The following is a 27,656-nucleotide window of genomic DNA, read 5'->3' on the forward strand; positions in this document are numbered from 1 at the left end:
CCCCGAGGTGTGTTCTGCGACAAGAAAAACCTCGAAATATGCATTATCTGACTTATATACCGTCAAAAATATATTAATTTTTTAAAGATTTACAAAATTTAGTATCCTTTTTTATCGACAACACTGAAGTGGGATGTTCCTTTTTAATGCGTTCAGGTTTTAATACGCCCAGCGGCTCATTTAGAATGTGAAATAAAACTCACTAACTAGTTTAGTGCGAGGTTTGGCATGCCATAAAACCAGGTTCAACCCACCACTTTTATTCCCCTTTAAAAGTGTCCTGTACCAAGTCAGGAAGATGGCCATTGTTATATTATTGTTCGTTTCTGTGTGTGTTGCATTTTAACGTTGAGTCGTTTGTGTTTTCTCTTATTTTTTAGATAAGACGTGGCACGGTACTTGTATATCCCAAATTCATGTATTTGGTTTTCATGTTATATTTGTTATTCTCGTTGTGTTTTGTCTGATGCTTGGTCCGTTTCTGTGTGTGTTGCGTTTCGGTGTTGTGTCGTTGTTCTCCTCTTATATTTAATGCGTTTTTCTCGGTTTTGGTTTGTTACCCCGATTTTGTTTTTTGTCCATGGATTTATGAGTTTTAAACAGCGGTATACTACTGTTGCCTTTATTAGATAATACCTTGTAAAAATTATTATCCATACACAGTAAAAAAAATTATGTAACTGCATGAAGTAAGACACAAATGTATTGTTACCATCCGATAACGGTGTATGACAAATACAAGACACATTGTAAGTAACTTAGCTTATTGAAAAGGGGGAGGGGGTATGTTTTTTTTCTATTTGTTATGTTATTTCTATTGCGGAAAAGTGGTTATATATAAATACATGTTGGTTAAAGTGTGATTTCCTATTCAGTTTGTATCGTTCTGAACATGCATGACGTTAAGCAAGCAACCAAAAATAAATCAACCTATTCAGTTCGACTCAATAAGATTTTCAAAATCTTATACACGAATATGTTAAATCTGGAATTATTTTATGAAAGACTACATAAAAATTCATCTGACATAAATGAAAATGTGTCTTTATTGTAGCGATAAATTAACAAAACTACACGTACTTCACGTTATTTGTTTCAAAAACTAAAATGCGGGACTACAATGACGGTTTCTTTTACACCTATCATCGATTGAACTTTAAAAAAAATCAATTTCCAAATCGGCAACAAAAAACTATCAGACGAATAAAGTTTTGAAGTAAATAATAGATTGCATGTTTATCAAGGAAAATAATGACCTCGAACAGGTCATTATTTTATGCCTTGGAGCATATATCATTGAAACATGGTATCATCCGGGTTGATTCTGCAAAAGAATGACCTGTCGTTCTGAAAGAAAATAACTCCATATAGGTATATTAGATCAGGTAAACCATATGATGTTCTACATTAAGAACGGCCGAAAAGCAAACACACTTCATTACCAAAGCATGTGGAGGTAGGGTAATCTTTCGGTCTTTCACATAGTATGCAACTGCTACGTAATGCGTATTGCATACATCCTATTGGGCATGTATCAATAGTATCAGCATTTAGTAACGAACTTGTGAATTTGACATCTTTTGAAGAGATATTACTGTAGAAAAAGCGATGACAATAAAGTTATGAACTGTGCTCTTTGAGATGTGTTTGTGGATTTGGCAAAGACTTAATAGGCTGTCATTAAAAACGTTTTTTTTAAACTGCATTGCGTAAATGGTGCTATTAAGATGATCACCAAGACTAAGAATATACTTTAGTACTTAAAATAATACGTCAAATAAAAAGGGGGAAAACAAAAGCAGATTCAATCTGCTCCAGACTGTTCAGCAATGTTTGTTTAAGATAAGACACTTTCCGTAGTGCGCCTTTAAAAAAAATGACGAGCCAAATCTGGTTTTATCAACCATGTGAGAATAAGATAACCATGAATGCAAATGTTCAAGGAATTACACATTTTAGAAAAGGATTCAATTATGCAGTTTTTCAAAAACCACGACATCAAAAATCGCACAAATGAATCCACAGTAAATGCAATATGGATTTCTTTACCTTTTTAATTTGTTTGAGTGTATATAGTTCGAAATTATTGTATATATTCCTGCTATCTTGGACCGGATTGCTTCATTTTCGTAACCAATATCACAGCTATGAAACAGTGGAATTTTACCAGCGCTCCCTTCCAAAAACGTTGAGAATCGCATGACTACTGATAGGTGTGAGACAGGTTCAGCGTCTGCTACTTTGAATGAATTTTCCGGAACGATAATTAAAATTTGAAAAAAAAACATAACAATCAGGAACAAGACGACATTGCTGCGACTGAAAATTCTAGTATTTATTGTTTGTTGTAAAATAGGTCTTTTTTCATAGATATCAGCTGTCATATTTGGAAATCGAGCGTAAGAAGTTCATACAAAAGACTGTTATTAACCATTAGGTATACACTTATATTTTAATATATTTATTTATCTACTAGTATCCAGATGTACAAATTCATCATTCGATTCAGTACATGGATTTGAAAGAGATTCCTTTTAAAAGGTATTGGCCATCAGATAATCAATCATTGAAATCAATGCAATCAATACGACTACTGACTTTATTTATTTAATTTATTTTCATAAATCTTTCAGTTGCAGTATGCCTCATTGTTTTCAAACCACTTTCAATCAACCTTCTTCAGCTGCTTCAGCTGCTTTCCTAGCCCTAAAAAATAAAAATAAATAAAGGTAAACAAATACCTGGTAGTTTGATTGTAGTTCATACCTTTGATATATGTTAATAAATTGACGTGTTTGTTGTTTTCAAGTTCGGTCTTTCATGAAAATTTGGATGTAACTGTTATTATACAAATTCTACTCAACAGGTTTGAATTTTTATTTTGAGCTAATGTTCTGATTGATTTAATGATTGGTGTATACGGTCATTTTTTTCTATATCATGGTTGGCAGTTTTTAATTGGGCTTTGTAAATATATAATGGGATTTGTTCGTTATGAACTTTGGTATGTTGAAACCATTACTTTATACAGCAGCAAAGATATTTGAATATGTTAAAACGGCTATCCCTGGTACAAACACCAATGATAATTAATGTGCGTAATCATTATGTACAATACTAAATAAAATTTGTCAATGCCTACATCAAGTGTCAATCTTTCATTAAAACTACAAAGAACATCGACAGAAATTTTAAATGGTTAAAAGGTTCTGTAATTCTCAAAAATCGAGACAGCAACAGTTTTAACTTGAATCATGATAAAAACAACTATTATATTGACGGAAGAAGTATCAATAGTTTTGCATAACTAATGAATACGTTTTTAACATTTACGTTATTATTTAAAACAATCATTACCATAGAAGATGCTAGTGTACAATATACGGGAAGATGAAACATAAACATAAACAATGGTAGATGACAGCAAATACATTGCAAAATAAAAGCAATACTTACTCTTGTTTTTTACGCTGACTGAAATTTTAAATCAAATATAACTTTATCAATATTGTTTATTAACTAACTTTATTTTATTCTTTGAATGTGCAACATGTTTCATTGTGTACAGCAGTATGATTTACTAAGCATTATTACTAAAATGAGTGGAAAACCGATAGATGAATTGAAATATTCGTAATATAATGAATTATTCAGGTTGTACGTTTAATATATTCACAAACTATGACTCTCTAAATCTGGGGAAACTAGTGCCGTGAATTATGACGAGGTTGTATTTATTTATTTTAGAAATATGAAGAGTTTCGAACATCAATAGTCACAAGGTGGAACATATGTCATACAGTGTGGATTCGAAACATCTCAGAATGGAGGCCTTGGTTCATTCATGAGAATAAGAGCAAGAACGGATTCGACAAGTGACAAAACAACGATATTAAGGAATTAAGAAATATTGTGGTGCTAACAAGATATATCTTGCTTTTCCAAAAAAGTATAACCATTGGCTAATTGCACAATGTGTTGACATGCAACTACGAAGTGTCAGGAGATGTCGACGTACTTACAAACAGAAAGTTATAACAGTGCTCAGAATTTAAATTTACAGAAATTGATGATAAGAGACTAGCCGTAGACATAATGTGATTACCTAACGCGGTGATAATCTTAGATTCTAATGCAATTTGGATGCAACAATTTTTTTCATTGGCTAAAAGTGGCCGTCAAATCCACAGTTGACCAGGCGTAACTAAGGAGGGACCCGCCATTTTGAATTGATGAATCAACAAATGTTCGATTGCTATTATATAATCGAAAATAAAACAACACCTACTTCGAATTCGCCGTTTTAATGTAATTCTATCCAAATTTGAAGCGTACAAGTAACGTCATAACCTCCAGCTTGTAAGTTTTCATTTGTATGACGTCACGTTTAGCCATGATGTCTTTGTGCCAAAATAATTCATGAAGATTCGCGGATTTTGTTTTTATCTAACAAATTTAGACATTTTTTCAAGTTTTATCGTATTTTTTCTTTTTGTAGTGCATTAGAATCGGAATAACAGTACTGTAGTTGAAGAGTTGCCACCGTCAATTTTGATTTGACGGTCGCATATCTCCGTTTTACTGTCTCCGCTACGTGTCGCCAGTAAAACTGCATTTGCGACCGTCAAATCTACAATTGACGGTGGCAACTCTTCAACTACAGTACTGTTATTCCTTAATTGTCGTTTATCATCTCAACGTGATGGATTTTCTCGCTTGAGCCAGGACGGCGAAAGCGGGAAAAGCAATGGAGTTGAGATTACCAATCATAATCCGTTTATCGCTTTTTTACCTTTGACGACGGTGTCAATTTCATTACAAATGCCAGGTGACTCCTTGGTTTCTAGCGATAAGTTTCCATCTCAAGCGAGAAGAATGATATGAATAATTATCATAAAAAAAGATCAAAGGAAAAATGCACAAAATAGCGAACATAAATATTGTATACTTATCAACCAATCTTTATGTTTACTTTAATGTTTAAAATGGTCGGTTTGATCGTTTAAATTACAAAAAAAAAATCATAGGATCTAGGTCATACAGAAAAAAGTATATATATTTCTTTTATGCCGTTAATTGAAATGTCTATCACGGTATGTCTCTGGGTAGACTGTATTTGCATGTAGGAATAATTTCACTCTCATTAATGACTTCTAGTTTGGAAGAAGTCAAAGTCTAAAGTTGTAATAGATGACATTACATGGAGGTCAATAGAATGGTTATCTTTTCCTCTGATAAAATCCTTAGTTTTCGAAAAAATCAAAGTTTTGTAAACAGGAAATTTATAAAAATTACCACATTATTGATATCCATGTGAACATTGAAGTGTTAATTACTGGGCTGGTGAAACCCTCGGGTACAGAAAGTCCACCAGCAATTTCATCGACCTATTTGTGTGAAAAGTTATCAAAGGTACCAGGATTATAATTTAGTACGCCAGACGCGCGTTTCTTTTACATACGGCTCCTCGGTGACGCTCATGTCAAAATATGTTTAAAGCCAAACAAGTGCCAAGTTGAAGAGCATTGAGGATCCAAAATTCAAAAAAGTTGTGCCAAATACGGTAATGTTATCTATGCCTGGGATAGGAAAATCCTTATTTTTTTGAAAACAAAATATGTTGTGTTAACAGATAATTGTATGACATTAATATTTCAAGTTAACTAGAATCATGTAATTAGGCGTACTAAGATCAGGAGTTACAAGAGCTGTGAATTATGACGACGTTGTACCTACGAAATTTGAACAGTTTTGTATATCAACACCATTATGTTATGGTTTGCGCAATCATTGCAAAAAACATCATCTTTACCAGAAAAAGACATACTTCATATACGATTAAGGGAGCAAGAACTAATTCTAAAATTTACGGGAATACTTTGAAATGAAAGTAAGACATATTCCTGATACTGGGGGTGTAAACAACACCAATCTTGAAATTCCAAATTTTGCACGGACCTCTTGTAATAAAATTACTATAAACATCGATAGTGCTTTTTAAATTATGAAAAGGTTCTGTAATTATTACACAACGACAGCAAAAGTTATTATTTGAATAAAAGAACATACAAATATTGTATTGGTGGAAGTAAAATCAATAGTTTTGCATAAGCGATAAATAAGTTTTAAAGAAATACGTCATTACCTAAAATAATCCTTACTATAGAAGATCATACAAAATTATCGAAGAATAAACGTTATAAAAACATCTCTTTTCATTTTTCTAGAATTGACTTTCTGAAGTTTAACATGACGGAACGTTGAGTTAATAAAACAATAATTGTATCATAATACACGTATAAAGACACTTCACCTCTTCATTAAATTGAGTTACGGAACAATGACATCAAATACACTTTATACATGTTACACATATAGCAATACTTACTCTCGTAGTTTGCGCTCCCTGAAATCATCAATCAAATATAACTCTATTAGTATTGTTAATTTAATAAATCAATTATATTCATTGAATATGTAACATGTTTATATTTCATTATGTAAAGCAGTATGATTTGCTGAACATTGTTATTGAAATAATGGAAAAAAAAAGAAGATAGATGAATTAAGATATTCGTAATATGGAATGGACATTTAGATTTTGCGTTCAATATGATCACAGAATATGGCACTCTTAAATCAATGGAAACTAGAGCTGTGGATTATGATGAGGCTGTACTTAATTATGTGTAGAAAGTTGCACAGTTTTGTACATCAACATTTACAAGATATTACTTCGGAACGGAGGATATCATCTTTGTCAGTACGTAGGCCTGAGTTCATCTACGAGAATTGGTGGAAGTACTAATTCTACAATTGACAAACAACTGTCCCAGTTCAGGAGCCTGTAATATAGTGACGTTCGTTTGTTGAAGTGTAACATATTTGAACAACAATTGAAATGATATGCCTTGCATCAACTAAAACATTTCGTCAAATGTTTCATTCATAATTCCAACTGCGAACCTTACTTCATTCATATAAATAACCATCCACATCGACATTGATATTTATACAACAACAAAAATCTTGTAATGTTGAACACTCGACAGAGATGAAGTTACTTGATATTATAATAAAAACGTATATAATATTGACGGAAGTATCTGAAGTTGATTTTATTGCATAAGTGATAATGCTCGTTTAATGTCGTGATACGATGTTTTTAAAAATACAAAATGGATGATCATTATTTATACCATTTCCAGCCATATGGAAATTTATAATGTTTATCATAGTTTGTCTCATTTACTGATGTTTTGTTAAAAGAATGCCCACATTAAGACACGTTTCTCTAGTATTGAATTGAGTAATTGATCCGTTATCAATGACCTCACATAAATTGCATATCTACTGTTTACAACTACTTACCATTGAATCCTGTAAAACAAATATTACTCTATTAATTTTGTTATTTGATATATGAATGTTTTTCCTTAAATGATTCACATGATAGCATATTATTATGTACCATAGTATGATTCCCTGACCGGTAATACTAAATTGATGACATTCAAACATAAGATAGGCATTGCATAATCCGTGGTAACAAGAGCTGTAAATTATGACGAGGCTGCTATTCATTTTGTTAAGACATTTGCAAAGTTGTGTACATCAACACTAACCAGGGGAATATATGTTACGGTGTGAGTAATCATTCCAGATCATATCAGTTATGTCCGAAAAGAGAACATTATTCAGGGACAAACAATAGAGAAAGTGTAAATTGTAAAATTAACAAGAGAACTATGGTTAGAGATAAAGATATATTGTTTTGCTAATAAGACGTATCCTGCTTTTCCAAACAGTGCATGGACCTAAAATATAACCATTGCCTCACTACTGTATACGTTGACACATGCTGAAAAAACTATCAAATGTCAAAGATATCGACATCCTTACAATAGAGGGTGATTACAGTGATATGAATTTATATCTGCAGATTTCGGAGAGTATAGTACAGTCAATAACATAATCTGATCAATCAACATGATTAGGGTACACTACCAACAATTTGACTAGCGTTTACATGTACATTAAATGCCGCTATAAAAACAGTACTTTTAGGAAACATTACTAATCAGTACATTAAAGTCCGCTATATAAACAGTACTTTTAGGAAACATTACTAATCAGTACATTAAATGCCGCTATATGAACAGTACTTTTAGGAAACATCAATATTCAGTACATTAATTTTTATATCATTTTCAGTAATGTTAGGAAAAAGTTGATTACAGTACTGAAAATTACAGTCATTTTTCAGTACTGAAAATTTCAGTCATTTTTCAGTACTGAAAATTTCAGCCATTTTTCAGTACTGAAAATTTCAGTCATTTTTCAGTACTGAAAATTTCAGTCATTTTTCAGTACTGAAAATTTCAGTCATTTTTCAGTACTGAAAATTTCAGTCATTTTTCAGTACTGAAAATTTCAGTCATTTTTCAGTACTGAAATGTGAAATACTGAAAATTCAATTATTTTTAAGTACAGAAAGTTGTAGTCAAATTCAAGACCTAATAAAAAAAACTCGGTTATGCTATCACAAATATCATAAGCCCCAAGGGTGAGTTTGGAATAGAAATATGCTCACTTGGTCCTGTTCCGACCGGCAGTAAAAAGCTTGTTAAAGTGGGGCGTCCGTCTGGCTGTGAAAGATGTATCAAGTTTGCAGCTTCGTCCTGTCAGAATGCATATATCGAGGTTTAATCCAACGCCTCGAGTAAAGAGAGTGACAAGATCTCTGAACGTTAAGAACCCTTGCAACAACTCTTCTTGTTGCATGGCAACATTTCTGTCCCTTACTTATATACCTTTATTTTCCAGTGGAAGTCGAAATTCCCCCTCATCATCGGGATGGGCCTGTATTATTACAAGACCTACTAGTACCTGTTGTATTTATTGTTAACTTGTTCTCGTCCAGAACCATCGTGAAATATTTGCCACTGGACATACAGCAATCAACAATCAATAAAAATTAATCATCAACAAATATCATAAGTTGGTTTGGGATAAAAACAAGAATTTTATTTTAAAACTCCATGGCTATATGTATTCTTTCATTTCAACACATTATTACATTAAAGAGGATTCTTTTGATGAACTTTATGACCACATTCTTTATGTGCCTGTTTCAAGCCACGACTTCTCATTTTTGATTGTCGTTATTTGTTGTATGTCATAATTGGTGTTATTCAATATTTTTGGCGTAAACCAGTGCGTTTTTTTTTTCTCCTGACGATTAGTTTCGCTAGTTATCAAGATGACTTTTACAGCTTTTCATGCGCAATGATGTTTTCATTGTTGATTTATGTGAAAGGCGGAAAAGGAGCTGTCATAAAAACAGTCAAATTCAATCACATTAGCAACAAGTAGAAAACTATCAGACAGGGGTCACCAATACAGTTTTTCAATATTAAGCAGTCAGCACCATACAAGAAGTTCTGAATAGCTCCGAGAAAAAAATTAGATGTCATTTAGATGTAAAGCACAATGTCAAAATATCGTTCATCAAACTACATGTATAACTACACAAAGACATATCTATAACATGACTTTGTCCGACTTTATATTTGAACCATTACGTATTTCTGTAATGTTGAAAAATTGAAGCAGCCGATGTTGTTACTTAATAACATTATAAATACAAATAATAATGACGAAGTATTATCCATACCGTTAATTTCACTGCATGTGACAAGTAGTTTAAAGTATAACGTTATTATTTGAAAAATCATTACTATAGCAAATAATAGTTTACTATCTTCGCTAATATTACACGTTATTGAAACATCGCGATTACTTTAACTAAGAACTGACATTAAATCAGGAACTGACGGAACGTTTAATATACAATATATATGAAGCTTAAAGAAAACCATATGGTTATATTTATAAATTAACTGTTAACACAATTTTTTAATTTTTGAAACACTAAGGCTTTTATACCTCGGGCATAGATTTCCTTAGCTAAATTTGGCAAAACGTTTAGAAATTTTGGTCCTCAATGCTCTTCAACTTCCTAATTTATTTGGTCGTTTTATCTTTTTTGAATTCGAGCGTCACGGATGAATCTTTTGTAGACGAAACGCGCGTCTGGCGTATATACAAAATTTAGTCCTGGAAACTATGATGAGTTTATTCCCTTGATGCTCACTTCCTCGGGAACGGCTGTGATTTATAACGATGTTGTAATTATTTATGCTGAGACGTCTGAATAGTTTCTATTTAGTAAATGCCTATATCGAGTCATGAATATTACAGTTGTTATCCATTCGTTAAATGTGTTTGAGGTTTTGATTTTGCATTTGCCTAATGACTTTCCGTTCAGACTTTTTCTCGGAGTTCGTTTTTTTTTTTGGGGGGGTCGTTTTTTTTTAACCCATTGACACTGTCTATATTTAATGATGCTTTCTATGTGAGAAAGGAGAGGATAGCTCGAGGACGGGTTTGATGGAAGAAAATATTATGATAGTCACAATAGACCTCTGTTAAAAGAAAAAGACATATCGTGGTCCTAACTAGACTAGACCTATCTTACATTCCTCAACATTTCGAGCACCATTTAATGTTTATAATATATCATGACATGCAGGACAATATTATTTGTAAACTTACATTGTGCTTTTCGTGTAAGCTTATCAATTGCTAGTAAATATATTATTTATATTAACATCAAATCATACTAATTGCATGGAAGTTATAATACGTTATAAATGTTTTTTTTTATTCATAACCTAGTATCATTAATTTGAAGATTCTCATTAACGACAAAAGAATTAACATATGGATTATTTGGAAAGACATACAAAGAACACGGGTATAAATATAAATCACAAACCATACACAGAAACAAGGTCTCAAAATGTCAACAAAACATATTTTTCGATTACAAAACATCGATTTTTAACAATAGATATTTAATCATTATAACTTCGAATGAAAACCTAATGAAATTTTCACACGAATTGGTGAAATTCACGTATCTCGAATTATATAATGTTTTATTGTATATACTAGTAAATAATTTACATGATGTATGTCGATAGCAAAATGGTTATTGTTTACAATATCTTATAAAGTTATCAAAGGTACCAGGCGTATCTTTTAGTACACCAGACGCATGTTTCGTCTTCATACATTGTACGACTCATCATTGACGCTCAGATCACAGTAGTTAGAAAAACAAACAAGTATAAAGTTGAAGACATAGAGGACCCAAATTACCAAAACGTTGTGCAAAATACTGCAGAGGCAACTTGATACATGTATATGCCTGTGAAACCGAAATCCTTAGTCTTTCAAATAATTTAAACTTATGCAAACAGTGTATTTAAAACAAATGACGATAGGATTGATATTCATGTCAACAATTGAAGAGCAGCCTACTGGTCTGATGATTACCTCGGGGACAAAATGCCCACAAGCAGTTGCATCCAACCAGTGGTGTTAATATTTATCAAAGACCATATTTTAATATGTGCGTCACTGATAACTCTTATAACTTATAAATAGCCGCGTCCGTTATCAATCTTACTTTTCTTTTGTTAAGGTATTTTCTAAATAATAATTCTACTATACAATGAGTATTATCATATATCATTGGATGTGTTAATTTTACGGACACTACGTCGAGTTGGATGATTGTTTTAGATATAAGTGTCACAGTGTCACAAAGAGCAGGGCACCAAACCATTTTTTTTTTCAATTAACAGAACTGTAATTATGGTCATATTCAGTTATACGATAATATACAATCCATATATTTTCGCGCTGTCATATGTTGTCAAATACAATGAAATATGTTGCAAACAAAACAAAACAATGTTATTGAGTTTATGTTATACTTACCACCGTTGTTCTACAGCTTCCCAAGGCCTTACTAAATCTAATGACGTGTGAAGTGTCTTGTGCTCTGAGCACCGGTATTCCTCAGGGATTAAATCTTCAATTCTTTTTCGATTAATTTTAAAATCACCGTCTGAACATGTAAATGCTTGTTTGTATGATATATGTAGATTGTAGTGCATTCGTAATGTTTCAACGAACTTATATAGGCTTGATTCCAAATCTGTGTAAGTCTTTTTTGACAAACGTGAATCCCATACTTGAAGAGCTATGACATTGGGTCCTTCACAAACAACAAGTTGTTCACAACAAGACACATCCAAATCAAATATACCAATATGCCGATATAATGCATTTCTTTTGCTTCGATTTACTTTATCGATTATAACATGCACATGATACTGCTTAATATACCAGGCAATGATATGGTTGAAGAAGGCCGGAGGAAGAAACTTAAATTCTAAACACAACCAGCTACTTTTGTAAAAAGGTTGGTTTTCGCCACTAAAATGCTTTTGAACTTCAGTGAACGAGGAAGACTTTATCATGCATGGCATGTAGAGTGCAGTTGACTCTTTTAAGTTCACTATAATATCAAACCGTTTCATAACTTCAATTAAATGTGCTTTGTTCTCTTCAAATTTCAATTCTGGTTCTTTCTTGAACAAGAGAGATATGAGTGAATCTGTTAATTGGCCAGTGTCTGTCAATGTTTCCCAATCATCTGAAACTTCGATTATATTATCAATTTTATCACTAACAAGACATCTCAAGGCATTAATCAACCATTTAGGGTCCAAAATAACATGATCTGCTAAGTTTTCGTCGTCATAGTAGACAACTGATCCAATTGCATGACAGTAATGCAAACATTGTTTAATTTCATTATCTTCGTTGATATCAATATCTTTGTGTTTTGCAATTTTCAGCAATTCTTTAGTTGATGCAATTGGTACATTGTTGTCTTTTAACTTTAATAAGACCTGTTGAAACAAAAGCCATTTTAACGGACAATCTCTGCCCCAATCTTCCATTTCCATAGCTAGACGTGAAATATCTTTTCTAATCTCTTCAAACACAATATCAGTATCCTCAGTATTAGAAATAAAATGTATGTTTCTCAAGTGTCCTTTCTTTTCCTGGTTATTCAAACTTTTTCTTAGATTCTCTTTAAATTTTTTCTGTCGTATTTCTCTCTCTGAAGGTTCCTTCAATACATTTAAGGCAAACTGTTTCATAATATGTATTTCATGGAAGGAAATAACATTAAAAAGAATCATTATTTTTTATTGATAGATGAAACTGTAATTACCGTTGCTTCATTACATCATTTCTCAACATAATTGTTTAAACAAAAAGCATCTATGTAAAGATGGGATTTGAAACATAGTACAACCAGAAATTTTGAACACTAGCTTTAGAGTTTAACAGAAAGCACGAGACAGGTTAATGAACTTTTATTTAGGTAAATGTAGAAACTTATCATATTACATGACGTAGTTCTGTACTTATACATCCCGCCATTATGTTATTGTGATTTTATTTTTCATTTCATTTTATTTGTTTAACTGTCGTTTGTGCTTCTTTATTGTCTATATGTTTGTTTGTTTTATAGTGATCAACATTATAACACAAAATTGACTGATGCATCCCTCTTTTGAAATTCACACTTATAATATCTGTTTTATTGGTAACACAACATTGGCAATATAATCGAATTTGACGAAAATGTCATACAAATTAGAGCTTTAGCGAGCTATAAAAACCTCGTTCAATCTATCATATCCTTCATACGAAAATGCTTGTACCAAGTCAGAAATATAAAAATACAGTTGTTATCCATTCGTTTTATGTGTTTTAACGTATAAGTTTGTCATTTTATTAGGGATTTTCCATTTTGTAATTTTGTCGGAGTTCGGTATTCTTGTGATTTTGTTTTGTTCTATTTGAAATAATTTGATTGTTATGTCGTTACTATTTAAACACATGATGTTGGTCTTATTCAAATTTACCGGTGAAAACAAAACAAACATATCAAATCCAAAAGAATACCGTTTGCTACCCTGATTCTTAAAAGATTTCCATTGGAGTTACATAAATTCGGATGGTATCGAATTAGTATAGGAAATGTTGAATTGTAGAAACTATCATTGTTTTTAACGGTAACAACTCTCTCAGGTAGCACTCCACAGTTAGAAAATAAAGTAAAAAATGAGCCACAAAGTGTTTTATCATCTCTTATTCCTGGATTTCTAATATACCAACCTAGCTGTTTGTGTGTACATGTGCATATGTATGTAATCAGTATCTTCCATAGATTTAATTTTCAAAAGTTAAAAGGGTGAAAATTAATTCCTTTTATGTGTATCCATGGCAATATTCTGCATTTATTTCCCATAAAATAATTCAAAAAGGGAGGTGAACATGTCACATTTTCCCCAACAAATTTAGATTAAACTAGAATTTCAATGCCTTTGAGTAATACCTTTTAACAAACTGTTTACCTAAATCTTTCTTATGATCAAACAAAAAATGGGTGTCTTTCGCCTCATTTTTTTATAAAACCCAATCACAAAGTTTGCGCGATAAAAAGTTGGAAAAAAACATTACAGTAATTGCCGGACCAATGTTTAGAAGTAGTAAATAAGAAGCCTGGTGAATCGCATTCAAAGTTTGTACGATCACGGAAAATAATTGAATTAAATTGGATTAAAAAATTACAGACAGTTTACCCTCTCGGTCTAAATGATAATATCATGGGAATTGGTAATATATCTAGAACCAATTCCGTTAACATTTTGGATATTGTTTCGAAAACTGTTCGTAAAAACCGTTCTCACGGTTGTAGAACAAATCGCAATCAAAGAAAATTTCGGGCCAATCATACCAGTATTCCGGACCTAATTTCTATTTCAAAACACAACGGCAGACATTATCTGTTAACAAAACACTGTTCGTTACCGGTTAATAAGTTAAATAACATTTTGGAGGATTGCAACACAATTTCATATAGCAGTCCTAAGTATGAAATTGTTCAAATTATTATGGCATATTGTTATTCTAAATTATTTCCCAAAATTGATCGCCCAGAAGATCATAAAAAACATTTTATTAAAATTATGTATGTCAATAAAGGCTTTGATTTTGTAAATATTGCCGGTATATTTAACGACCGTTCTGTTAAAGAACAAATTCCTTGATATTTTGACAATACTGAGCTACCTCTTATTTGTTATATTTACAAGAAATCCACCCTGAAATTTGTGTTTAATTATAGTCAATTGTGTAAAGATGTAAATATCAGTGAAAATACACCTACTTCATGTAATTGCAGTAATTCCGAATATATTTATTAACCCATTTCCCATGTTATAACAGGAGATCTTAACATCGTTCAAGACCGAGAGTTAAAATCATTTCTCAGTAAAGGACCTACATGCAAACATCGTCCCCCGTCAATTATTAATTGGAATGAGTGTTATAATATCATCCACGACTCACTCCATACTTACTGTATGAAATGGATAAAACGGGAAAAAGCTGACAAAACATCTTTGGACTCTTTTTTTAATTCAGTAATGAAGGTAGTTGATATACGTATTCAACATTTTAAAGAACATTTTACTATTAACAATAACCACAATAAACCTATTTCTTGTATCAAGCATAAACTAAAAGAACTAGCCACGGAATTTGTTTTTGTCCCGGCCGATAAAGCTGCTAATAATATTATTATTGTTTGACGTAAATTTTACATTGAGGTTCTGAAAAAGGAAATCACCAATTCACCAACATTCCAACTGACTCCATTTTCAGAAAACGAAAACTGTAACAAACATAAACTTTTAGCCACCGCTTTACAAGCAGAGCCAAATACAATGAAAGTCCCAACTATGTATTGGCTTCCGACGCTACACAAAACCCATTACAAATATAGATTCATTTCGTCTTCAAGCCATTGTTCAACTACTAAATTGTCTATTATTCTTACCAGCACACTTGGTACAATTAAAAACCTTATAATAAATTGTTCACATAAGGCCTTCGAAAATAGTGGAATAAATTACTTTTGGAGTGTCAAGAACTCGTTGGAAGTATTTGATAAATTGCATGCTTATATTGGTGATTTTGAATCTGTTCAAAGTTTTGATTTTTCTACCCTGTATACCACATTGCCTCACATTCTCATTAAGAAAAAATTCTCACACCTAATTAAATGGGCATTCAAAAAATCGGAATGTGATATATATGTTCAAACTCTTTTAGGTCATTTTTTAGTAGCAATAAACAAAAAAACTATGTTAATTGGACATGCTTTGATACTATATATGCCCTTGAATTTTTACTAGATAACATTTTTGTTCGCTTTGGGGATTCCGTATATCGTCAGATTATCGGAATACCAATGGGGACTTACTGTGCACAACTTATTGCGGACCTCTTTTTGTATTGTTATGAGTGACAATTTATGACAAAAATAAGCAAAGACCCTTCAAAACAACATATGATAAACACATTTAATAATACTTTTAGATATTTGGATGATATTTTGGCTCTCAATAATGACGACTTCAGTATATATATTAATGAAATTTATCCTGGTGATTTTACTTTAAATAAAGCTAATACTAACAATGACCACTGCCCTTTCCTCGATCTTGATATCTATATCACTAACGGAAAGCTGAATAATAAAAGGAGTAAGTTCGGTAAGGGCCATATTTGGCCCCAATTATAAAGTTCATAGTTGCATGACAATAAATGCTTTAAGTTGCCTTAAAGACATGTTAGAAAGTTAAACAGAACAGTTTTTGTCAAAGTTTAATTCTAACACGTTGATTTTTACATCCATAACAGGTCAATTTAAAGGATTTTGGTGAAATTTGACAAAATCAGCTATATTTCAACCAAATAAAGGACCAGGAAACATAGAGCGCAGGTGTCGACAAGCTTAACCCCTTCCTGTTCCCATCGGTACTCTGGTACCGATGGGCTATATTTTTGGATAACTAACTTGCGCAAAGTATTGAATCTTTGACATTTGTTGACGTACAGAAGTGGTTGATGGCTCAAATCAATCCCCTATATCACAGCTGTGTGATTAGTGGTGCCTAAAACTTCTTCCGAGTACGGTTTGGTATCAAATCGCCCCTAACGGACAACGTTTTCTCCTGTAAAAACCGTGTTTTTTTTTTTAATTTGAACTTAATATTTCCGTCGAGTATGGGAAAATAAACTGTTGATTTTAGGGGCAATATGACTTTTTTTATTAACTTCGCCGGTTTTTTTTTTGAGGGAAACTATTCAAAGTATGATTAAAACTTGTACTTAAGTGAAAAAAGAGATTGAAAGTGTACCAACGCAATCATTTACTTGAAATGCACTCTCAATTTGTGGTCATTTCTTTCCAAATTAAATGAAAAAAAGAAAAAAAAGACAAAAAGTCATGAATATTTTTTTTTCGAAGTAGAAATAGATGTAACAGAACATTGTTTCTGAAGTGCCTGGTTATGGAAATGTCGAAAACACTTTTGTTCAAATAAAGAAACCGGTTAACGTCTAGAAAAAAAATGGCAGACTAAAGTATGATATCATGCTATATTTGCTCAACATAATGTGTTTTACAACAATTCTATGTTATATCGAACCTTAATTCCTAAACGAAAACAGTAAACAGACTGATTATTTGATTACTTTCACTTCGTTGCTTTATGAAAGAGTTAAGTATTTTAATTTCGACATTTTAATCTGGAACTCCCGTGGTTCAGTGGGAAGCTGCACTAGCCCACAGCAGGAAGATTGCATGTTCGAACCTCAAAGCCGGAGGTGAAAAAATAATTTCCTATATTAAATGAAACTTAACTTAACTTTACTTTCAATTTCAAAAAGAGGGTCATGAATACATACAAAAGTCAACTTAAAAACAATGTTTGTATGTTTTTAAGAATGTGTGTCCTTATTGCACCCCCCCCCCCCCCTTAAACTAAAACATCATAGGCCCAAAACACCAAAGTAATTATTGGTAATTCATTGAATCTTTACTTTCAAAGTCAAAATTCTATGTGCTGCTTGAAAAAACATAATTTAAGCTTAAATTTGTGTCAAGTATAAGATTTTTGACGGAAAAATGGCTGAAAACCGTTATTTTGCATGTTGCGGGCATCAACGTTTGGGGGGCATATATCACGTATTTCCTCCAACTATACCATAATGGTAACTATCCTGTGTCTATCAGACTTAGGACATTGCTTTGACACTAAAACTTTATCCTATTAGCCCTTAGAAAAGTCTCCACACGACCTTTTTCGGAAGACTTTTGTATTTTTTTACTTTTTTTTCGCAAGTCACGTGACTTTTGGACAGATAACACGTGACTTCAAAAGACAAAATTTCTGATATATTATATTTGTTGAAATATTTTATCAATTATCTCTCAAATGAACCTAAAACGACCTTTATGTAAGCCTCAGTGCGAATGCTATATGCGATTGAACTTTGATAGTGTCTTTCCATAAGTTTACGTCCAATTTAGCGGAACGTGAAAGGGTTAAGATTCAAATAAGTCACGTGAAATGTCTTCACAAACATTATTTCAAAATATCTTTGTTGTCGACGTATGCGCTTGATGTTTCCTGTCCCATAATCTGTGGAAATTTACCCATTTTCATTGATTTTTTCGTGAAAAATCAACATGAGTACAACTTATGACGTCATAATGAAACACAGAAACGTACAAATTTCAACAAAATGGTTTATATCCTAGCTAGTTAATGTATCAGCTATAATTAATGGTGATATTTTTCGATAAATCCGAGTTTGAAATTTACGCTAAAAAAGGGGGCCATTTTAGGACCTTATCGAACATACTCCTTTATGATAAAAGGGATGATTTTTCATTTCCTATCGTTAATTATCCGTTTTCAGATGGTGACGTTCCCTTGTCACCATCTTACGGTGTTTATATATCTCAACTTGTACGATTCGCTCGTGTATGAAACAATGTTTTAAAGAGAGAAATTTATGTATTACTGAAAAATTATTACACCAGGGTTTTCGATATCACAAACTAGTCAAAACATTTACTAAATTGTATCATCGGTATAAAGACATCATTTGTAAATATAGCTCAACATGCAGACTTCTTATACGTTCAGGTATTTCACATCCATTTTTTTATGGAAATATTCTTTATAAAGCACAAAGGTGTCAGTATTCACCTCATAAACTTACAAAACCTTTGAATAGACTTATTAAGAAGGGATATAATTACGATACTGTTGTCAAGTTTTTAAAGATCGCATGTTTTGGCGTTAATATTGAGTCACTAATAAGGTCTTTGCGTCGGAAACTAAACACGTTTATTCTAAAAACAGTTGTTGGCATGACACGGGTTATGTTCTTCTCATATATGTTATGATGGTGTGATACTAAACCCCTTACGGGAAGGATTGTGCCTGATGTTCATATGATGAAATCATAATCTTTCAGTCAGTTTAATTGAAGTCTTGAGCTGGCATGTCAGTTAACTTCTAGTAGTCTGTTGTTATTTATGTTTTATTGTCATTTTGTTCATTTTCTTTGGTTACATCTTCTGACATCACACTCGGACTTCTCTTGAACTGAATTTTAATGTGCGTATTGTTATGCTTTTACTTTTCTACATTGATTAGATGTATAGGGGAGGGTTAAGATATCACAAACATGTTTAACCCCACCGCATTTTTGCGCCTGTCCTAAGTCAGGAGCCTCTGGCCTTTGTTAGTCTTGTTTTATTTAAATTTTAGTTTATTGTGTACAATTTGGATATTAGTATGGCGTTCATTATCACTGAACTAGTATATATTTGTTTAGGGGCCAGCTGAAGGACGCCTCCGGGTGCGGGAATTTCTCGCTACATTGAAGACTCGTTGGTGACCTTCTGCTGTTGTTTTTTTATTTGGTCGGGTTGTTGTCTCTTTGACACATTCCCCATTTCCATTCTCAATTTTATGGTAGGGTCATGCATATACGGACTGTCATACAGAAAACAGCCTATATTACATACATTACATAACCTTGATGTTCATATAAACCCAATACAAAGGCTATCTTAATACTCAGCTATCCAAAAATGAATGTTATTGCACACTAGCTCTCATATTTACAAAATTCACAGGGGCCAAAATGCGAAACTACACATCTAACTGTGGAGTGCTAACTTATACTGACTTTTCATTCTTACCTTAATTTTATCTTCGTTTGTACACACAACAATGATAGGAGGGTCTAGTCTTCCTTGTTTTGTAGTCGACCAGTAGCAGTGGATGGCGTCAAACCAGAAACTTACATACTCTGTGATAATGAAATTTTACGTTTTTTACATATGAACATATAATAAAAAAGTACATATCATTTTTAAGACGGCTGTAAGAAGTATTTAAAACAATGAGCCGATTTTTTTTTTAATATTTCTACTTTGTTTCACTTCAGTGGATAATTTCCTATTGGCAAACACAAAACACCTTCTTATTTTTATGTTTTAACACTTTAACATTTGTTGTCAAATGTTCACAATTGATACCTAGCATGAGATAATTCCAGACAATGCTATGTATTCGAATCAAAGACACAGATGTGACTACATTCTTAATTTGTGAAATTTAACATAGTAGCGGAGGTAGCTTAACGTTTTCATTCGCATGCATAAGGCTTGCTATTGAGCTTAAACACTGTTGCACATTTTTTTGAAATTTTTGATCCTCAATGCTCTTCAACTTTGTATTTGTTTGACTTTATTACTATTTTTATATGAGCGTCACTGGTGAGTCTTGTGTAGACGAAACGCGCGTCTGGCGTATTAAATTATAATCCTGGTAACTTTGATAACTATTTACACCACTGGGTCGATGCCTCTGCTGGTGGACTTTTCGTCCCCGAGGGTATCACCAGCCCAGTAGTCAGCACTTCGGTGTTAACATGAATATCAATTATGTGGTCATTTTTATAAATTTCCTGTTTATAAAACTTTGAATTTTTACACGCGCGTCTGGCGTACTAAATTATAATCATGGTAACTTTGATAACTATTGTATAAAATCCTATCCCAAAGCTTTGTAGGTGAAACTACTATCTGTCAGGTAATCATTGACAGCAATGCAGAATTTAAGAGCATAACAATCTGAAGCAGGTTATTGTTTTGGTTTCGGTTTCTCAATTCCATAACTTACGCGCAGAGCCTTCAAAATCTATTCCTTGATCCTCAGCAGTGCTAAACTCTAAACTATCTGTTATTAGCAAAAACACTGCATATTTCGACAAAAAGACTTGGTGTGTGGCATAAAAATCCTTCTGGCCAGCAAAATCCCACAACCAACAAAACGCCAATGTATCATGTTGTTCCTTTTCCCTGAATTGAAGACATGATTTCATAATTGTAGAAGTCATTTCGTTTATACTCTCGTCGTTAACAAGGTCAGACTCATTTTCCGTTGTATAGTTGTTAATTTTGGTGTCATACATATTTTCTTTTTTGAAAATATCCGATTGCACTTGATTTAAATCAGTCTCTACTGCTGCATGTACGTCTCTGTTTTTAGCGATAAATTTTTGAATTTCTTCTGAGAAGTCACTTTCATCACTTTCGCTCTTAGAATCATAATTTAAAAGATCCATGTCACCTCTTTCATCGGAACTTGTGGAAATTTCTTCTTCTGATTCACCTCTTGATTCATCTTTATTTAAACTCAAAGGTTCTTGATCATCAACAGTTTCAGCTGCTTTCCTTTTTTCATTAAGCATCTTCCCTTTAAATACTTGGCGAATCAATCTGCGTACATCATCGTCTGTTTCTGTTAACATGAAAACAAGTAAGATGTGTAAATATGTGTAAACATGTGCATCAACATTATAACATGTTAAATATGTATATGCTATTTTGTTTCTGTGTCACACGAAGAAAAAATGCACGAGCATATGTCTAATGCATTGTTTTGCTAGCTTTTGTTAGTGGCATGCGACAGTTTCCAATCAAATATATGATTTGGACAGTGTCTCTAAAGTTATTGGATATACTCTTATGATTTTCATATAGAAAATACGAAACAATAAATTCAAAACTCTATAAAACTGACATAATCAAACGAGCAATTATATTATACAACGTAGCAAATCAAGCCCCCGTTCAATACGTCAAATACACTGTTTAAAGTAGCTAATCCTCTCATGTGCATGGTACTTGTTTAAAGGTCCCTAATATTGTCCAAATTCGGTGAGCAACAATGAAACAAACCCTTTATATTTTTTGATTAAATTGAAGCACATTGTTTCATGTCGGGGCTTTTAAGAGCTGAAAACACTATGTTTATCATGTTTACTATTTTAATTTTAGTTTGGTGTGTACAATTTGGAAATTAGTATGGCGTTCATTATCACTGAACTAGTATAGATTTGTGTAGGGGCCAGCTGAAGGACGCCTCCGGGTGCGGCAATTTCTCGCTACATTGTAGACCTGTTGATTACCTTCTGCTGTTTTTTTTTCTATAGTCGGGTTGTTGCCTCTTTGACACATTCCCCATTTTCATTCTCAAATTGATTATTGTTTAAACCTATACGGTGGCATATACACAACTGATATAAACGTTTAATTTATGGATGTTTCTATGATAACTATACATACACAATATATCCGTGTTTATACAAAGTGATAAAATGAGGAAAATAAGCAGTTTACAGTTTAAAAAAACACAATTAATGTCAAAGATAATAATGGAAAACACTCGTTAACCTATTGCACACCTGAATGTTTAGGTGATAGGAAAGATAGTTTGATTAAAAGAAATCATGTTCATTTGTGAAATATGCTAATCAAAGATACGTTGAAACACCTTGAATGATACTTAATAATTGTATATCTTCATCTAGTTCCGTGAAAGGTTTAATGAAGATATAAAAAAGAGAGCCGTGGTGTAGTGGTTAATGCATCGGACTACTAACACAAAGGTTCCTGGTTCGATTCCCGTTTGAGATGAAAATTTGAGGAATTCAATTTTCGGCTCTCCCTTGACACAATTTGCGAGTATGGTCTTGAGGAAACGATGATAGTCCGTCGGACGGGGACGATAAATGGCTGACCCGTGTTAAGACAGAGCCATATCTCTTGCACGTTAAAGACACCCTTGTAGATTTCGAAAAATAGTAGGCTAATGCCGCTACAAGGCAACACTCGCACCCGCAAAGTGGAAAGGGATTAATATAAGTTGTAAAACTTGTTTCCCAATCCACTATAAATAAATATGTTTAAACTAAGATATCAATAATGATAGGTGTAACTATAGTTTGTATAATATATATCTGTTTTCCTTAAATCAATGAATAAATTCACGTATATACTTCTACTGCGCATGCATACGTAGTATTGGTGTCCTTCAATTTATGTCAACGGGGTTAAAAAGCAGTTCACAGTCACTTTGTTCTGATGCAAGCGGCATAATGTGTTATGTAGAAGAAACTAACACTGCTTCGCGTTCTTGAGAGTGTTTCGAAAATGAAACCCAATATTGTTACAAACAGTCAATATTTGCAAATTCTTTGAAAAGACTTACTTAAACATAAATCTAAATAAACAAAGGCGTCTCACCATTACATGGGCTCCATTTCCCATCAGCAATATTGATATTACATTTCTCAACTTCAATCCCATCTGTACTCTGTGTAGAAGTGACATCTTCCTTGTTGTGCCATAGTAATCGTTTCATTAAACTGGTTTTTCCTACTCCGTGTTTTCCAATAAATACAAGTCTTGCAAAATGAAGTTTGCCGCATTCACCTTTCAGAAAAAGTTCATGTATAAACTTTTGTCTTTCGTCATCTGATAGAAATAAGAAAAAACAAACATTTTCTATTTATCCAAAATTGTACTTGCAATTTGTTTTTAGAATACGGTATACATCTTTTATATAAGCTTTTGATTTCAAATATTTTTGCCACGAGCATCACTAAAGAGACATGTATTGTCGAAATGCGCATCTGGTGAAAGAGAAATTGGTACCGTTAATGTTATTATAAATATAGGTATTTAAATTTAAAGATACTGTGTAAATTAATGGAAAACGAATAAATTTTATTCATTTTGTCGTAGATCGATACGTATACATCCCGCCATTGTGATATTGTCCTATGGTAGGGCTTTATATTCGTGTCTTTTATTCTTGCTTATGTGCTTTGTCTATAATTCATTCTCTTTACTTTGTTGATATATTTGTTTGTTTTAATGTTATTAGTATTATAACACAATATCGACTACTGTTTCCCGAATTTGACATTTTTTCATAATATTTGTTTGCTCATATATGAAAAACAAACTCCATTTAACATTTTAATAATCTTATGGAATAAGCTACAAAGTATGCTCAAAATCTTAATTTAATCATTATTTTCTTTTAATATATTTGCTGCCTTGTTTATAACACTATTGCAAATATGTTTAGTTAATATTTATGTGGCAGCTAAATTGGATGTGGAAGATAGCAACAATATTTAAACGTATAGAAATATTAGAATTGAATTCACAAAAATCTTATCAGTTTAAATTTGCTTTTTCATCACCATCTGCATTTGCTCTTTTAAGCTTTTTTAGGAATCATGACTGGTCTAAATTTTAATACGTTGCCTTTTATTTATAATGTAGAACTTTTCTCTTTTAGTCAAGTTTGGGAGTATCCTATGATAAAGTGTTACGAAACAACGTTATAATCTCTACAAATATAATAACTAATGATATACCTAATTTTGACTGCTTTCACAAACTATTTCACTGTTTAAGGAATCAAGTTCTTTGTGTTTTTGTATTTGGAATTGTTTTAACTTTTATATGAATTAGTACCACGAATAAAATGTTTGCCTGAATAATTTTTTATGTTTGCTCAGATTTGCTGTTTACAAACTCCAGTTGTCTTAGCCTTTACAACTGGTATTATATAGACACTTATCGAACCACAAATGAATTATCACGTTGTGATTGGTTAAACGCCGTCACGTGGTGACCCCCTATGAGACCGTATGGGGTTAGTAAGTTTCATATGGGGTTCGTGACGCGTTAATGGCGACGTCATCTATTAATGTTGTTGTGTTTCGTTGTTTATTTTTCAACAAAACGCCGCAGAAAAAGTTCAGCGTCCGATAAATTCGTTATACGGTTAACTACTGACCCCCTACGGATCCATAGAGGGTGAATAAAATTCATAGGGGACTCGGCCTCCGGCCTCACCCCCTATGGATTTTACTAACCCTCTATGGATCCGTATGGGGTCAGTAGCGAACCATATAACTTATAATATCAAGTAGTGTTATCTTTCACTGTGATATAATCTGTAAGAAATATTTGTAATACGATAACATGTATAAACATGTTTTTACCGTTAGGTTGTACAGGATCGCTTTCTACGGTACCAATAATATTACTAGCTATGCATTTGTATGTTGCAAAATCGTCTTTTTCGAGATTTTCAAGGGTCAATATTCTAATTCCGTTACTGCTAAATCTGTTGTAAGACTTGATATCCGGAGAAATACTGTCTCCGGGTTCTCTACACCATATCACAGACGTTAGTGGTAAATGTGAACTAACATAGCATTCAAGACCAATATGCCTTCCGTCACTTTGAATCATGTCTTGTGACAGTATTCGGGGTGGAACTAAAATTGAAATAAAAACAAAAATGTATTAAATAGCAATTGTTAGCCTCTAAATGCAAGAAAAATAAGAAACGCCAATTCAACAAAAAAAACTGCTGAAAATAATCATGATATCAATTCGTCATGCACATCAAGCATTTGTGTTATATTCCATATTAAGCCATTCTGAATGTCTCTTTTTAGTCTTGGAGATAGTCTATTGTTCTTTTACGTTTTTGTCATGACGTTGTCATTTTGTTTTATTTTCAACTTATAATAAGTACTTTCAATTCACTAGAATATTGTTAGCATCTTTTTTTTAAACGATAAATACACACTTGTAATATCATATGTTCTTAAAATGCATGGTATTCTTTTTTCAAATGAAATTGCCTGTCAAATTAATCTAATAGATATAAATACTTATTCATTTACAGATATTTGAAGCAATACAAAAAAGTCCTTGTTCGCCAAAAAAAATCGTCAATCAAAGGCATACTATTGTAATTTTCTATGAATGTGATGAAGAAACGAAAGTTTGTCAATTTCAATGTTCAATTTCGTTGTAAATTAGTATTAATATATTATATAAATTATAAAGTGATTATAGAAAAATCTTTTCCAAATCCGAAACATTCTATTCATGTTGAAACATGTTAATCGTTAAGTTATAAATAACTGAAACGAATACATTTAACATTTGATATAGTGTTGCACGATGATTTGATAAAACAAAATCTTTTGTCTGGAAATGTTGTATTTTTATTGTTCATCATTTGCAATAAAAAGTTTAAAATGTTTGAGCAGCGTTGTTTTTGGAACCTTTGTTAAACTTGATTTTGTGCATAGAAAATGATAAATATTCGATTGTCTTTGACAACTGTAATCCAATCTTTCGTTAACTCGTGCCGATGTGTATTGTTGACAACCATGTGTGACCCTTACATGTTTTTTTATTATTTGTGGATTGGATTTTGTTTCGGATTCATAAACACCGCATTCAGATTTTCGTTTTTGTTAGAGATGCAACCAATTTGAAAGTGGAACGTTATGTTCAGCAAACAGAAAAAGAATGTGCAAGTGTGCATCATTGAGAGTAAATCGTGAAAAAGACAGAAGCTACTGTAAGAAATGCAATACTCGTGCTAATGATACCGTAAAATGCAGGTCAATTTATTTAAGAAACCTCCAAACATGATGTACACCGACCAAACAATTCATTAGGACAACACATACATGTACGTGTCATTTCGACCATAATAAGTACCCTATCAAGCGTATTGCCATTTTACTTCTACACTATTTATTAAACGTTGGCTTCTTTTCAGATTATAATTTTTAATTATATACTATCAGTATCAACGAATTGCATGTCTACTATTTAAAATCTCATTTTTCTTATATCTGTTTATCAGTGTAATTCCAATTGTTTTGTTTTAAAGATATGAATGTACTGAAAAAAACTAAAAATGCATGAATGACAGTCCAACAATGAATTTACATTCTTAGACATGTCAAAGATGCACCCATTTAACAAACAAAAAACACTTTTCAAAAAGTTTTGAAAAAAAAAACACTCTTACATTCGAGTGACACACACAAATTTATCATTACTTGAAATTGAACAACTAAAATTACCTAAGTTTTTTGTCAGGTTTAAATCATACTTCTTTTCGAAATAATCGATCTCCGTAGGTTAACGGAAAGCGAAATACAATTTGTATGTATTTAAATTAATATTGCTTACCAAAAACACAGGTCTTTAATAACACTATAACAGCAAAGATGACATAAACTGAAAAGAAAAAAGTATTTGTAATTGTTACTTTTTCTTGTTTCTGTTAGGAAATTTATTTTGGTTAATTTTCTTGTAAAATAATGGACTCAGAAGTATAACGACTGAGTGTCCCGTTTCAAAAATACGTATATAGAAGAGAATCTATAGAATAATACACAATAAAGGTAACATATCTATTGATAAATATTCTGTTCAAAGTTAATTAGAAATTTAAAAATCAGCATTTGAAGAAAATAATTGGTTTTCGAATTATTATGAATAAATAACACCTTTCGCCGAAAATTATCATATTTTCTTTGAACTTATATCTATCATTGCAGGAATTTTAGACTAACACAGTATTAAAACAGTCAGGATGTGT

General features: G+C 32.2%; 2 protein-coding genes and 1 long non-coding RNA gene across 3 annotated transcripts in view; all 3 read right to left on the reverse strand.

The window, feature by feature from the left end:
* The window catches only part of LOC134691623 (uncharacterized), a 270,467-nt gene that overhangs the window by 141,119 nt on the left and 101,692 nt on the right, over positions 1–27,656 (reverse strand). The window lies entirely within an intron of this gene.
* LOC134690755 (ras-related C3 botulinum toxin substrate 1-like) overlaps positions 1–27,656 on the reverse strand; it is a 187,036-nt gene that overhangs the window by 119,942 nt on the left and 39,438 nt on the right. The gene's annotated exons all lie outside the window — the stretch shown is intronic.
* LOC134691480 (uncharacterized) overlaps positions 2,670–27,656 on the reverse strand; it is a 39,147-nt gene continuing 14,160 nt past the window's right edge. The window contains exons 8-14 of the mRNA XM_063552025.1: positions 27,245–27,292; positions 25,240–25,518; positions 23,462–23,692; positions 21,054–21,674; positions 20,069–20,178; positions 11,851–13,055; positions 2,670–2,706 (exon numbers count right to left, since the gene is read on the reverse strand). Coding sequence (XP_063408095.1) covers positions 2,670–2,706; positions 11,851–13,055; positions 20,069–20,178; positions 21,054–21,674; positions 23,462–23,692; positions 25,240–25,518; positions 27,245–27,292 — 2,531 coding nt within the window. The remainder of the gene's footprint in view (positions 2,707–11,850; positions 13,056–20,068; positions 20,179–21,053; positions 21,675–23,461; positions 23,693–25,239; positions 25,519–27,244; positions 27,293–27,656) is intronic.

The sequence above is a fragment of the Mytilus trossulus genome, chromosome 11 (assembly GCF_036588685.1).
Source record: "Mytilus trossulus isolate FHL-02 chromosome 11, PNRI_Mtr1.1.1.hap1, whole genome shotgun sequence".
Lineage (NCBI taxonomy): Eukaryota > Metazoa > Mollusca > Bivalvia > Mytilida > Mytilidae > Mytilus > Mytilus trossulus.